Source organism: Triplophysa rosa, linkage group LG5 (assembly GCF_024868665.1).
Source record: "Triplophysa rosa linkage group LG5, Trosa_1v2, whole genome shotgun sequence".
NCBI classification, from domain to species: Eukaryota; Metazoa; Chordata; class Actinopteri; order Cypriniformes; family Nemacheilidae; genus Triplophysa; species Triplophysa rosa.
In genome coordinates this window covers 23,823,128-23,838,767 of record NC_079894.1, presented here as the reverse complement: position 1 = coordinate 23,838,767, position 15,640 = coordinate 23,823,128, and the positions used below count along the sequence as shown (strand labels likewise).

At 35.0% G+C, this 15,640-nt stretch overlaps 2 protein-coding genes across 3 annotated transcripts; one reads left to right on the top strand and one right to left on the bottom strand.

Annotated features, from left to right (window-relative positions):
- The first annotated feature begins 6,958 nt into the window (after positions 1 to 6,958).
- LOC130553782 (uncharacterized) lies at positions 6,959 to 12,448 on the top strand. The gene is made up of 7 exons (XM_057332920.1): positions 6,959 to 8,138; positions 8,673 to 9,346; positions 9,845 to 9,890; positions 10,000 to 10,091; positions 10,252 to 10,362; positions 10,590 to 10,857; positions 11,287 to 12,448. Exons 1-7 carry the CDS (start codon positions 8,112 to 8,114, stop codon positions 11,368 to 11,370), a joined length of 1,302 nt encoding a protein of 433 aa, XP_057188903.1. The 5' UTR covers positions 6,959 to 8,111; the 3' UTR covers positions 11,371 to 12,448.
- An 18-nt stretch (positions 12,449 to 12,466) lies between these two features.
- LOC130553781 (uncharacterized) lies at positions 12,467 to 15,460 on the bottom strand. Of its 2 annotated transcripts, XM_057332919.1 has the most exons (9): positions 15,270 to 15,460; positions 14,920 to 15,002; positions 14,370 to 14,567; positions 14,101 to 14,187; positions 13,744 to 14,000; positions 13,440 to 13,565; positions 13,058 to 13,198; positions 12,794 to 12,905; positions 12,467 to 12,698 (listed from the first exon to the last, which is right to left on the bottom strand). In XM_057332919.1, exons 1-9 carry the CDS (start codon positions 15,344 to 15,346, stop codon positions 12,481 to 12,483), a joined length of 1,299 nt encoding a protein of 432 aa, XP_057188902.1. In that variant the 5' UTR covers positions 15,347 to 15,460; the 3' UTR covers positions 12,467 to 12,480. The 2 variants fall into 2 exon arrangements, with proteins under 2 accessions (XP_057188902.1, XP_057188901.1); XM_057332918.1 differs by having other exon boundaries at positions 14,920 to 15,460.
- Positions 15,461 to 15,640: the final 180 nt, after the last annotated feature.

The following is a 15,640-nucleotide window of genomic DNA, read 5'->3' as shown; positions in this document are numbered from 1 at the left end:
CATTTACTCACCCCCAGATTAGTCACCCGCACCAAACAAAGCTCATCCCTCATTGATTTCCATAGTATTTATTTTCCCTACTATGGCAGTCAGTGGAGGGTGAGATCTGTTTGGTTACTGACATTCTTCCCAATATCTTTCACTGTGTTCATCAGAGCAAAGACATTTATAAAGGTTTGGAACAACCTGACGGTGAGTAAATGATGACAGAATTTTATTTTTTGGTTGAACTGTTCCTTTAAAGGGATCACTCAAAAATAAAAATTATTTTATCATATGTCCTTGTCTCATGCCAGTTAAAGCCTCCATGTGACTTTTCCTTCTGTGGAGATTATTTTGAGAAATGGCTCAGCGGTTTTTTGTCCATACAATATAAGTCTATAGTGGCTTAAGTTGTTTGGCAATGTTTTTCAAAATATTTATCTTGTGATTTACGGAAGAAAGGAAACGCTACAGGTTTGGAATGAAAAACGAACAAATTTTTCGAAAATAATTTTCATTTTTAGGCAAACCTTAAGGTTTACTTTGAAGGTGAGTAACAGTGTTTATTTTAGGCTGAATTTACGTTAAAGAGCTTTAGCATACATAAGCAAAGAAAGACAGAAAGAAAGAAAGACAGAAAGAAAGAAAGAAAGAAAGAAAGAAAGAAAGAAAGAAAGAAAGAAAGAAAGAAAGAAAGAAAGAAAGAAAGAAAGAAAGAAAGAAAGAAAAGCACAAAAGTCCAACAGCCGTGGCGAAGAATTTCAAAATTCTTCTTTTTTTGTAAATGTAATCAAATAGTCAAATGCTTGCAAAATGTACAATTTAATTTTTAAGAATTTTACAACCCACATCACAGGGTTTGAGACATCTCATGGCGCTAACACAGTTAAAACTGTGAATATCATTAATATTAATTCATCAATAGTACAATTATATAGTTTATTACCAGTGTTGGAGATTAGGAGGAGTATCAAGGATCCAAATAAGTTACCAACTGCCATTTATAAAGCTTATAATATTTAATACTTTAACATAACAAAATGTTAACTCGCCTGGTGTGATGTTAACTTCCTAGTAAGAGAGAAAGCGTGCCAGAATCTCTGATACATAGCCATTTCAGCTTAGTTTAGCTGTCTGTATGTCTGTGCGTCTGTATGTGTACAGGTCCCAAAAATGATAGTAAAGCCACCTAAATTGTGGTCAGTGGCCAGTGGTCTCCACATGGGAGTTTGATTAATAAATATATGTAAAAATGTACAAATGCAAAAAGGTTTCTGTGAGGATAAGGAGTTAAAAAAGAATACCGTTACAGTAAATTGGTTTAAAAAACAATCGACATCTATGACAAGTCCCCGCATATGTCAGCATCATGCATTATGTGCAATGAAAGGGGAACACAGTTGCTTTCAAAAAGCTCTTTAAATGAATAGTGCTGGTAAGAGAAGTCACCTTTCATCTATGAACCACATCCTTCCCCTTTAACAGCATTGCAACAAAAGCTAACAAACTTGTTATGCATGTTACACCTTCTGAAGATTTTTACACCTTTTAAAATGTGCACAGGCTCATACTGCCATCTGAATGCATCTGATATTTGACATTAGTTTAATACAGGCTTACTAAAGTAGGACTTTGTTGGCTGGAAACAGTGACAGCGTTTGTGAGGCTCAAGGGGAAAAATCTGTTTAAAATAAAAGAACCAAAATTTCCGTCTTAGTCAGAGATAAACTTCCCACTTATACTCTAGGCTCTGTGTGTAACTGTTTGACTAACTGTTTGATGAAAAAAACAGGAGCAAAACTACATTAGAATGCACTGATACTCCTGCATTATAAAATCTCACACATATTGTCTTGATGGAGAAGTGTTAGGCAAACCGTATAGTGGCTGAAATCTTGAATCACCATTCAATTTCATTGCGTAGAAAAAACATGGTGACAAAATGTCAGTTGCTAACATTCAACATCTCCTTTTGTGTTCCACAGAAGAAAGAAAGTCATACAGGAGTATAACAACATAAGTAACTGATGACAGAATTCTAAAGTGATATGTTCTTTTAAGATCATATGCGTGGGAGTCTATTTGGCATCTGCATTCTTGTGCAGTTTTGTTTTTTTATATCTAGTCCATCATTCATTCTAATCAGTGTTTTTATTAGTCACATAGAAGTATGTTACTGTATACAGGCAAATATTGTTCCATAAAATAAAGTTGTTAACACATACTTAATATCACACTCAACCTTAAACTCATGGCAAGCATAACATGTATTGAAAACAACCTCAACGAAAAAAAGGAAACACAGATACATTAAATACAGGAATAAAATGTAAGCTTCATTTAAAATGCAATGATAACCTGTTAAAGAGTACATTCCTCGAGATCATAAAAAATACATTTCATGAAGTGTTTAATTTTGCCGTGTTTGAATGTAAGCAGTCTGCCAAGTTGTAAATCCGAAGGTGAACGAATAACAAAGTTATTAGCTTATAAAAAAGGTAATCGACTCTGAATCACGCGAACAAGCCATGACCTGTCCGAATCTTTAACCACAATGTACCTACGTCACTAGAAAAATCCCCGCCTACTGACTGCGAAAACTTAACTCTCTCCTCCCCAAACACTGTACTAGCTCGTTCGTGACGTGTGCATCATGTCTAAGAGAAGCTGTGTTCTATGTAGTGAAACTAAGTCAGTCTTATTTTCACTACCAAAGGAAGAACTTCTGAGGAAAAAATGGTTACTATTTATTTTTCAAACGACACCAAAGGAGTATAAACCGAACGTTTTACTTTGCGCGCGTCATTTTACCGAAGATTGCTTCATCAATCTTGGCGCCTTTACTGCAGGATACATTAAACGTCTTTCCTTAAAAGATGTTGCAATACCAACTTTATTTGGACCTGTAAGCTCCACCGAATCACAACCTGTAAGTGTGACTCTTTATTTTTGTCTTTACTTAAAATTAAATTTGTGTGACGTTATCTCATGTCTGTGTTTAGCTAACGTTACCGTTATTTTTGGGGTTGTTACTGTTTGTTTACCTAACGTTAGCTATAAACTCGTTGCGCTAATGTAAGTGTTCAACCATATTAACTCGCAAAGTCTTTATTTCAAGAACTGCGTGGTGTACTATAGTTATAATAACATCTGAAGATACGAACACCGTACACTGTATGCCGTGATAACTAACTGTTACAAGAGAAGTGTCTAAAACAGTCCTTTTTCTTACTGGCATCTGTATAAGGATTAAAGAATGATTCGTCAGACTCGGGCTCGAACTGGTAAGGTAAAATCGACGCCATCTCTCTCTATACACTGTTAATATCCAACCACCTGCAAACCGTAATACAGCAGTAATGATAGGCGGTCCATTTGCGACACATGCTGAACGCGTTTGACCAATCACAGCAGACTAGACCATTTGACCAATCACAGCAGACTAGACCATCTGACCAATCACAGCAGACTACACTATCTGACCAATCAGATCAGACTACGCTGGCGGAAAGGCGGAGATTACACAGATGAATCGCGGAACGAATCATTTGAGAGTCAGTCAAGAAGTAAGGTAATAAAAACTGCTTATTATTACGAAATAATAGTATTTTTACATCATGTATGTACATAAACTTGTTGTCGGACACTCCATAAACCAAAATAAGCCCTTAAAAATATTGAGGAATGTACTCTTTAATATAACAAAGTCTTTAGCAATGCTTGACCGTTGTATTATTAAATAAACATATCACTTTGTTGAAATAAAAACTCTTTGAAATGCATTTTAATAAGATATTTACATCGTAAAATATTGTAAATCTCAGATGTCCATAGTTTCCTTATTGGTTATTTAGATACCAAACAATACACGGAAAGATTATTTTCCGCAGGAGCTGATTTTTTTGTTTGTTGTCCCATTGTGTAATATGTGGTTTTGGGGTGATTATGGCATTGTTTGGTCTTTACGTTTATCTGTGAACACGTAACAATGTTAAGATGTTTGGAGAACAAACTAATTTAAATTAATTGTATACATTGTAGGGCATGCAATGCATTAAAACTGGTGACAACTTCTTCCCCAATTTAAGAGTTTACTCACCCTTTCTGGAACTTCGGTGTATGTGTGACAGTTTCTCTTGCAAACTTTCCTGTGTTGACCCTGAAAATTTAAAAGAAAAAACGTTTAAACTCTTTGTATTACAACTTAGATTTGACTATTATAAATATAAATCCTGTTTACATTGTTGCATGAGTTTTGTTTTTACCTGCACAAGAGACTCAGAACTGTACACAGTATGTGGATTCTGTGATCTTTCTGACATCTCCAGATCTCTTTGTACTTCATTCCCTGGCTGCAGAAACAATCCAATCAAACAGTCATAGACTTCCTTCTCTATATGGCCTAAAATACATTCTGCTGAGTTTCAAGACTGCATTACACTCCCAGGAAAAACATAAATTACAAAAAAAAATGTATATAAATAAATGCAGAAACCCTCAGGTTGCCAGGTCAGTGTGTATTGTACAGTATAGCCTATCAAACTTCTAAACCAGGATTTCCCAAACGGTGGCTGTGTCCGAAATAGACCCCATATCCTCATTCACAATTCCCTACAATAGTTTACTGATAGTCCACTAAAGGAGTGAATGAAAACAAGTGAGTGAATTCGGACACTTCGCATGGGAAGCGCTTCGGGCATCTTCTGCCGAGATGCGGAAATTTATTCAGCACTGGCCTAGCAGCCAGCCTTCTGTTCAAATTTGTTAAAGCTGTAAAGTGCTAATTTGACAGGCAAATGACACCACACCGCTTCTGCATTGTAAACTCTGACAAAACTATCGTTCGTGTTTAAAATCAATGATACGCGCACCGTGTACTGGTGGTGCTCGTCAAACATGTTGCCCCAAAAATAACGCGGACTCGTCGCGAGAAAGACAACGGAGCTCAGAATTATAAAATAGCGGTGTGTTTCGCAACACACAGAGAAGCGTAAGAAAAAAAAAGAACTACACTTAATAAAACGGCCTGCTTTTACAACAAAATAGCCTACATAACATCTGCACTGATTTCTTTCGCATCCAGAGACACCCTCTACCTCAACTAGAATAGTCTTTGTGCCATTAACCAGGGTCAATCATCTCATTGAAGCCTTAATAAAAACTTAGAAGGTTCAGGACAAGTAAATTGTCCATGCTGCAAATCCCTTAAAATAATCAAACAATCTATATTAATAATAAAAACAATACACAGAAAAGTATGTATGTGCAACAATAACATGCATAATAGTGCTAATGTAATGTCTTAACATATTGTTGTGACAATAGGGGATGTTTTTATTTAAATAGCTCTGTTTACACATTTAGTATAAGGGGGTCCCTGCTCCATACATCTCTCATCTAAGGGATTCCTTCCCCCGAAAAACGTTGAAGACCCCTGGTTTAGGGTATAGGGGCTATTTCGTACACAGCCGGTGTTCACAAACCCCCGGTGGTTCGAGAGGGAATTGCAGGGGTTGGTGAGATGGGATACTCTATGTCTAGAATTTGTTTCTATTAGGCCTACTTTTAAAAAAGATGAATTGCAAAGTATTGTTAAAGGTTTAATAATAACAATGGTTATATAAAATACCACTGATAAAACTTTAAAACAGATCAAAATAAATATTTTTGAAAGTAAACATGCAAAGGTCATTAAATTATTGAATTGTTCACTTAATATCTGCAGTGTGGTACTTTAAGTAAATAATTTAGGGGTTCACTGACAAAAAGTTAACAAAAAAACCCTGCTTAATTCTTTTAGAATTAAGAGAATATAGAGATTTTTTGTCTGTGACAGCTGCACAGATCATCTATGAATCTTACCTCCACTTCTGCATAGATTGTACTTTCACTCTGTTGAGTACCTGTAAATGTTCAGAATGTAGTATCATTTTAAAGCATCAACTGAACTTGAATATCACCACAGTGAATATAACTATAAATGTAGTTTATGTTTGTGTGTGTGATTGCCTGTGATCCAGACAGAAACGTATATATTGTAAATAAAAGCACAGAGCATATTAATTAAGGAAAAGGTGTAAAAATTGAGGCTGGATCTTTTTCATTTATATACTGTTAGACAGATTAAGGATGAGATGACTGTACCTTTTTTATACTTCCTGTAAGAGCAGTACAACACAGCGGCTCCTGCTAGAAGTAACAGTGTTACACTGACGACAAACACTGTCAGCCATTGAAGAGAAAAAAAGGAGCTAACCTCTGAAATCACATCTGTAACAGTACATAACAACAATATATATAAGACCGCTTGCTTTTAGAATCAGACTTCTTCTTATATATGGGAAAGAACTGGATACTGGGTCTGCAAAATGTATTCAGTTTTGGGGTGTTGTGTAGTGGGTCAGTTATTTACTTTCATGAGTTGTACAGAGTTGTTTCATCTTTATCGTGTCATTCTTCCAGCTAACTGGGTTACTATAGTTGCAAACAACTACGTCCTCTTTACAATATAGAGCTAAATTGTGGTTTTTCAGTGATGTCACTTCCTCTTCACTGCAGTTGCTATAGTATCTGGAGCCGAGGGTGAGGTCATGACCAATACACGTGACATCTACAATACAGGAGTTAACGCTGATCATGGTGGAGTTCAGAAGAGTCAAAAGGGGAGTGTCCACTGGATCTGAAATGCACATACTAATTTAAAAAAGGGTTCTATGAAGATACATCATATATGTATAGTTTAGGTAGACATTCCTTGCAGAAGTACGAACAATAAATTGTAGTCGCATGAAAATGTAATACACCAAGGCAAACATACCGTACTTCAGATAGCAAGAACTATGGAGACAGATCAGCCTCAATAATAATACATTTACAAAACACAATTCATAAATTCACAGCACAATTTCACATTCACAAAATCAGATTCATAAATTCAAAACACAATTCATAAATTCACAGCACAATTTCACATTCACAAAATCAGATTCATAAATTCAAAACACAATTCATAAATTCACAGCACAATTCACATTCACAAAATCAGATTCATAAATTCAAAACAATTCATAAATTCACAGCACAATTCACATTCACAAAATCAGATTCGTAAATTCAAAACACAATTCATAAATTCACAAACATTTCCCCCAAATGCTCACACAAATATATCTCGCAGAAATAAATTCAGAATGTTTTCACAAATATGTATATATCATGTTCTTGAATTACTTTCCAGTAAACATTTGTGAATGTTGTTACATGTATTTATGGATTGGTGAATCTGCATTTGCAAATCGTCACATGTGTGTGGATTGCTTTGAATTTGTGTGTGGTATTTTTGAGACTGTCCTGGCACGCTGAGATTCAAGCGTAACTTTTTTTTTAAGGATGGCCTGTTCAGCCAATCGCGTTGAGCTTTTGGTCCACCAATCAAAACGCTCCTTACTGAACAGACTCAAGAAGTTCAACGCTGCGCTTGTACTGTGCATTGTTCATTGGGTCCTTTATGTGAAGACCGTTTAATGGATGAATGCCAAAGCTATGAAGACTTATAAAATTCTTGGAAATATTATATGGAAATTATAAACCTATATATTATCATTTTAATTTATACCGCTTATTTGTTTGTTTAATTCTGTCCCCATTATTATTTGTTATTTTTTTATTATTGTTATTATGTTTGTGTTATTTGTCATTCGTGTATTATATGTTCAATTAGTGCAATAAAAAATGCCGTTTAATGGGGACTCTTTTTAGTGCCTGAATACAATTAAAAAAAAATCACATTATGATATATATTGTAAGCACAAACTACATTAGTTAGACAACTGTCTTATAAACCAAAGTTGCACATATCCTCTTTATTCACATCAATCTCTAATGTTATTATTTAATGTTATTGTAATGTTACTGTTAAATGTCCAGATATTTCATTTAAAAACAACAATTATGTAATGTGTTCTATTGTTTTTTTATTTATTTATTATTAGTTGTAGTAGTAGTAGTAGTGTCCCAAGTGGTGAGTTCGCAATAACTTTTGATCAGGCATTAAAAACAGCTACCACCTACAGTAAGGGAGATTTCGAACACACACACACACACACATACACAGCGGAGGGAGATTCAGCATGGAGGATGAAAACCAGACTCAACGAGTAAGTAAAGTCGTTTATATCTGATGTCATTTTGTATTAAACGTTATTTTAGTTAATGAAGTGTGTAGATTGCCTTGTTACAGAGTTGTTAGTCAACGCTAGCTTTCTTATATTAAAACTGGTGTTTGTTAGTAATCAGAGGATGAATGATGCGATAAATAACCAATAAATTAAAACAACCAAAATAACGATTTTGATTATAAACTATCGAGTAATTTTAAATACAGTTCGTAGTCAGTGGGTCCTAAAGTTACTATCGCGATCAGCCAGCGAGGGATACCACAGATTAGCTTCTTTTTTTTTAAAGTAACGTTACCACACCTGTGCACCAGTTACTGCATCCCTACATCTTTTATAAATCTCTATTTGGACATAACTTCTTTCAGCTTTGAATGTTTATACTGCAAAAGCAATAGTCAAGAGTGCTGACGATCTGTTCTATCTGCTTGTCATTCTGAAACAGTGTATTAGCACATTCGTTTGTGCATTTGCACATTCATCTGATATGTTTAACATATTTTCTTAACTCCTTAGGAGTTGCTGAAGCGTTACGTTCTCCAGCGACTTCAAGACCGTGTGCTACATGTTTTGGAGAGACAGCCTCTGGACACAGATTATTTGCAGTTTGTTTGCAGACAGGAGCTTGTAATAATCAGTGCCCTGGCTAATATAATAAACATTTCTGAGGATGTTATTTCAGCTCTTACACATCTAAATATTGCCATACAGCGCCAGATGGATAGTGAAGAGGTGTGTGTAACAGTGGACATAGAAAGGGGTGGTGGACGTGGACGTCCAAGATTGACAATTTCAACAAACACTCTTAACCACCTTATTGAACTTGGTTTGCCTTTAAAATGTGTTGCCAATATATTGGGAGTGTCTCAAGCAACATTGTGTAGAAGGATTGCTGACAACAATTTGTCAGTTACAGCACTGTACAGCACTAGTACTGATGAAGAGCTAGATGTTCTCGTGACGGAAGTGAAGAATTCTATGCCAGATGCCGGATACAGAATGGTCCGAGGAGCTCTCCTTGCAAAAGGACACCGTGTTCAGTGGGACAGAGTTGTTGCATCTATGCATCGTGTGGACAGTGTTGGTGTCCTGTCAAGAATGACCAACCTAAGATGCATTGCTCGAAGAACATATACAGTTCCTTATCCCAAGTACTTAGTTCATGTTGACACCAACCACAAACTCATCAGGTAAGTCTGTGTGGAATGTCACAGTTTGTATATTTGAGTAATGCATATATCAAAGTATACAGTAGTTAGTAAAACTATAGTCTTTCATATTTAGCTGCTGCAGCATTCACACTTTTCCTATTTGTGAAAACTGTGAAAACCCAGATACACAATGTAAAGAACATTCTGTGATATAACCCTGAAATATAACCTTAACCTTGAAATAAAACCTTGATATCTGATAACTGAGGAAAGTCGTGTTAAAGATTGAAGTCTTAGTGAAATAAATTACTGAAATCAATGTTTGATGCTTGTTATCTCATAACTACAGGACATTATTGATATTGTGATATTATGATATTGCAGTAATACCTGTACAGTAATACATACAGTATAGACTTTAACCATATAGACTATGGATTGCACTTACAACAAAAAAACTGTATCATATCATGTGTGATAGCAATGTATTTGTAGTTTTTTTTTCCTAGTGATTTTATGTTTTTACATTTAACATAGGTACAACATTATAATTTTTGGAGGAATAGATGGTTATTCAAGAAAGGTAAGATTTTTTTCAGTTTTCTTGATTGTGCTATGTGGACATTTTATTTGTTCTAGAAATGATTTTTTAATCAATTTATATTTACATCCTATTATGTTTTGATGTACAGATAATGTACCTAAAGGTAGCGAACAATAATTGCTCTGACACCCATTTGGCCATCTTCAGTGAGGCTGTAAATGAGCATGGCTTTCCACAGAGGTAAGGGTGTTTTAAATAGAAACCTGTGAAACTTAGAAATCTGAAAATATTTAATGGTTTTAATCTTTGTCACACAATCATGTTATGTTAGGTTTGATCTCCTAGTTCGTAATCAACTGTGGTTAAGTAATGCTTTAATGTTGAATGCTTTGTTTTTTAGATTGAGAGGTGATCATGGAGGGGAAAATGTGGGAGTGGCCCAGCTAATGTTTTCAGTTCGTGGAACTGACTACAATAGCTTCATTGCTGGTAAAAGTGTGCATAATCAAAGGTAATTTGAATTGTGAGTTGCTCTTTGTTGTTTACAATTATGTTTTATTTTAACCTCCTTGTTATGATGGCAGCACATCTAAAATATGTCTAGCTTTTTGTCAGACTAAAATTATAAATATCAAAATTTAGACAAACATTATTTAAAGCTACTATAGCGTTTCACATTTGTTTATTCTTTTATCATTGTAACATACATCATGGTAATATACTGTTTTTAAAATACAGAATAGAGCGTCTGTGGCGTGATGTCTACATTGGAGTTACAAGTGTTTATCAAAACATCCTGCGCACCATGGAAGAGAATCACCAGTTAGACATCAGTAACTGCATCCATTTATTCTGCTGCCATTTTGTGTTCCTGCCACGCATCCAGGCAAGTCTGGATGACTTTTCTGATGGGTGGGACAACCATCCCATGAGGACTGAACAAAATCTCACACCCAATCAGTTGTGGCAAGTGGGTCAGCTCCAAAACCCAATCATGGATCCTGAGGTAAATTTAAAGTTTAGAAAAGATTAACATTAAATAATATATTTGTATCTTGCAAACCAATCAATTGATACAGTTTAAATAAAAAAAACTATTCAGCTAGACTTTAATCAAATAAATCTGTTCTTATCAATTAAAAGTTTTATTTCAAATAAACCACTCTGCTTTATGGTGCCATCATGTAAAAATAATATTAACGGAAACCCACTGTCTTCTTGTAATCTGTCATTATAAATTCTTGCTAATATGACACTTTCAGACAGTTAATAGGGCATATCTATAATGACTGACCTTGGTTTGATGTGGTATCAATGCTGACAGCCAACTCTGTAATAACACTTGCAATCAGCTGTTAGAATGATCAAGTTTAGTATGAGAGCATTTGGTCATTTGTTGTATCTATGTTAAAGGTGAAATATTTTTGCTTTTCAGATTGATGTTATGCCAGACATTGAATGGGAAAACAGTGGATACAGTTTAGAGCCAAACCACAGGGAGTCAATGTTCCAGAGCTAGACATTCCATTTACTGACCATGACATAGCAGAACTTAAACAAATGATTGACCCACTGCAACACTCTGATTGTTTTGGGATAGACGTATATCTTGCCACTGTTCAGTATGTGGAGAGTTTAACTGAAGTGAGGTAATCTGTGAGATGATTATATGATGATGAACTGATCTTTCTAAAAAATATATATGGGTTGCTGAAAGGATGCGTTTTTCTTTCCAGTATTTTCTGTATTTTTTTTAGTACATTCATTTTTAAGGAACATATGGTCAAAATTATTTGTAACATCTACTTTTAACATTTCCATGCTTGTTAGAAGATAATTCTTGCTAAAATAAATATTGCCAAAAATGAAGTTTTTTCACCCACGTCATCCCAGATATGAATGACCTTCTGTTGTAGGACTGCACAAAAATGGGTAAAATGATGACAATTACTTTATCATGATAAACCTTTAACTTAATACAGATAATTATAATTACAATTTGCTGCTGTTGCTATTTCAAAGCACTATCATCTATAGTCTGTCCCAAAAATTGTAATTCTGACCACATTTCGACTACATATATAAAAATTTGTGAAGAATAAAAAGATAAGGCAGTAAATAAAACACAAATGTCAGAATTTAATCTCAGAAAACATCAGGTTGCTTAAGAAACTCCCTCCAATAATCAGTCATTGACCAATGTTTGTCAAGTCACTGCTTCTTTTTGTACTTTATTGTCCCATAGAAATTACATGTTCACAGCTATTTTTACAGTTTTGCTTTGTTCTCTTACAGTATAAACATTTGTGAAAGGGAAACATGTAGAACATAATTGTACAGTATAACATGTAATCTCGTTTTACAATCCTGAAATATACTTAACTGAACAAAAGCTTATATAAATACCTGTCATTTGTACAAGTTGAAATAACAGTACAAATTTAACTTGGACTTTTGCAGACTTAAATCAATACACGTTTCCTAGATATAAACCTTTGTAAAAGGGTAACAAGTACAACATGAATGCACAGTAACTAATTCAATCTTGTCTTACAATCCTGTATTAAATAACTTTATTAAGGACAATTGCTTGCAGACTACTGCAATGAAACAGGAATTTTTAACAGGACTACACAAGACCAAATCCACTGCTAACAGATTTAAGGCACATCAGCATTTCCTTTCTAAAAGCTGCGTAGTTCTGGTAATGGCACGGGAGGCTCAGTGTGTTGAAACACGTATGTGCCACTGGGTATTGAGCAGTCCCAATTTCTAGAACAAGGTTTTCTTCTGGTATCTCCCACCCCACCCAGAACCTCGTCAGGTCGCTCAGTATAGCTGGTGATGCTACAAATAAGCATAAAATTAAGTAATGCAAAATTATACAATATAACACATGGCAATTTATCTTCAATACTCATGCTACATGAAAGACCTCTTACCTTCCTCAATAAAAGAGCGCATATAGCCAGAAACAAGGGTCAGCTTCTCTACGGTTATGTCATCATCATCATCCTCCGTTAGTTTTGGCCATGTGATTTTCTGGAGGACAGTCTTAAAGGCAGAATTAAGATGTGACATCAAGAGTCTCTGCATAGCTACATAGTCTCTGTTCCTCTACAACGAATTGTAAATCGCTTTAGATAAAAGCTAAATGTATGTTATAAAACAACCTTCAAAAGAGAACTACTCCTAATTATATTTACCTGTGAATCAATAACTACTGCCGATTCCCTTGGAAAAAGGACCCTGTGAAGATCTTGTCTTATGGAAATAAGTGGCCAGATCCCGGTGTCCTTTATCCCTTTGCGTAGATCTTTGATTTGTTTCTTTACACGTCCAAGAACCTGAAAATGTAAATTAAATATGAACATTTAAATATATATATATATTTTTTACAGTAACAATGCTTAATGCTCATTTTACAAGGTTGTCACACATTTTTATATTCATCATACAGACTAAAAATAATGTAAAAGCTGAAACATAACTGGTAAAGTGAAGACATAGTTCACTGACTGATTTGATGTGATGAAGTTTAATAAGTTATTTTTAAACTACATTCTCAAGCTAAATCGTTTTGGTTACAGCATGTGTCAGCAGTTGCTGGAACAACCACTCCTGGTTTGTAGAAGATGGAACAGGAAGGTCCCAGAACAAACACAAGTCAATTAGTTGAGTGCGTTCTGCTTCATCAAGATCCGCTTTATTGAGCTGCATGAAGAAAAAAAATCATAATACTACAGTAAGACACCAAATTTTCAAAAGTTTAAACTCAAAAGAAAATAGCAACATGGCATACAGTCTTAATGTATGATTGTCATGCATGACATACGGTCCAATGAGACATCTACACAGTATGCATTCTAAGTTTTCACTACTGTTTACTTACCAAACTAATAGTTTCTCTGTGGTCCATGTCAGGACAGTCCTGCAAAGTTAAAGCTAATGCTGCACTGTCGATAGTTCCAGCAGTTAAAAGGATAACAACAGGTACACTCAATCCAGAAAGGCAGGGACCTCCATGAAGAAAAGAATGGCCGATCATTCGACCTGCCATCTGGAAAAGATTGCTGTCACGGAGTACAGCTGAAGCTGAGGGGACAAGATGGTCTTTCTCCCCTTCAAAAAGCGTTGCAGCAAATGAGCCTTTAAAACAATATTAATTAACCTTTTTTTTTAATTATCTGTAAACCCATGCGCGGATGGTTTAAATACACACTTATTTGAACAACAAAACCTCACAAACCCAAGTGTAACATGAACCCAGTCTTCAATTTCTGCATAACCATAGATAAAACATGGCAGTTCACCCCAGTGCCCACAGCTGCATCCCCTTAGAACCATAAAAGTACATTAGAACAATGGTTGTTTATCAACTGTTCCATAATATATTAAATAAAAAAAGACAACAACAACATTTACAGTTTGTACAGAACATGTACACTGCTTCAAGTCAAAAATAAACCTAGCCGTTTCAGTTTAAATAAAGCTTTAAAAAAAATAGTAATACACTACCCCTTAATCTGCACTTCAGTGGAGCTGCCCAGGAAGCATAGTTCATTTTATAAAATGAAATAAGTGTGCTATCCTGCTCATCCACAGAATCGAACTGATTAATGATGAGTGTCAGACTTGGCTGTTCACTGTTCGAATGAAGTAATTCCTCCCGGAACAAGTTGCATGCCTTCTGGGGATCCATTTCATTTCCCCATCCTTAAAAATGAACAACAAACAAGTGGTCATGTAGCACATATTACACTCACCTCTCTTATAAAAAAGGAATGAGGGAGAGGGAACAAGTTTTTATGCAGATTGTTTCTACATTATTGTACATTCTACTTGGAAAGCAATAAAATATATTTCCTCCTCAGCTATGTACGTCTCCTGTTAGTTTGAAACAAAGTAATAATTCTTGATAAGAGGCAAGTAAGATAAAGTTTATCTAATAAAATTGTTTAAATGTAATGTTTTCAAAAAGTGCAAAATACAGTCACACTGGAAAACAATGTTATGTGAAGTTAGCCATATTTCAAATAGTTTTTAGTACTTCGTGCAAAAACAGTACCTGTTTTAGGTGCTGTTGCTGATTGTGTCCATGAGGGTCCTGGCTGCTCATCTGTAGTGAAAGGGTCATCAAATGTTGCCTCTCTGAAAATGGACATGCCATTACTATTCAGAACGGTTTCAATAACAAAACCAGGTAAATGTTCAATACTGCATCTGCCTGTTTTAACAAAGCATTTGTGACTACATTGAATTAGCATTCAACCTTACAAGTAGAACATAACTGGATTCATTTAATGCAATTACATTAAACCTGTATTGCATTAGGCTTATACTTAATCTCTGTAAAATGAACACTCAAATATTTAAAAAGAGTTTATACATTAGTATAACCATGTGTGCACTGCTTACTTTTCACCGCACATACTGGCATGATATGGAAGGAGATCAGATGGAAATGAAATCTGACAGATAGGACAAGTCTGCATACATACCAAGTATTGCACGCATTAATATTTTTGTCACACAAACATTATTCTCTGGAAAAAGGTATATTTATTCCAGCTAATGCAATTTTGTTTTAAAAAATAATTTACCATTGGATTAATTAATCTTGTGTTACCTGTGATTTTTCTTCACTCCCTCTAGACTGCATGTCATGAGGAGGATTGTGCAGAAATTGACCATCCAACCCTTAATCTTCAATTAAAGCAACATCAGTTTCTGTCTCCTGTTAAAAAAATAGAGGCACAGTACATATTTTAAATAAAAACATTTGAGAG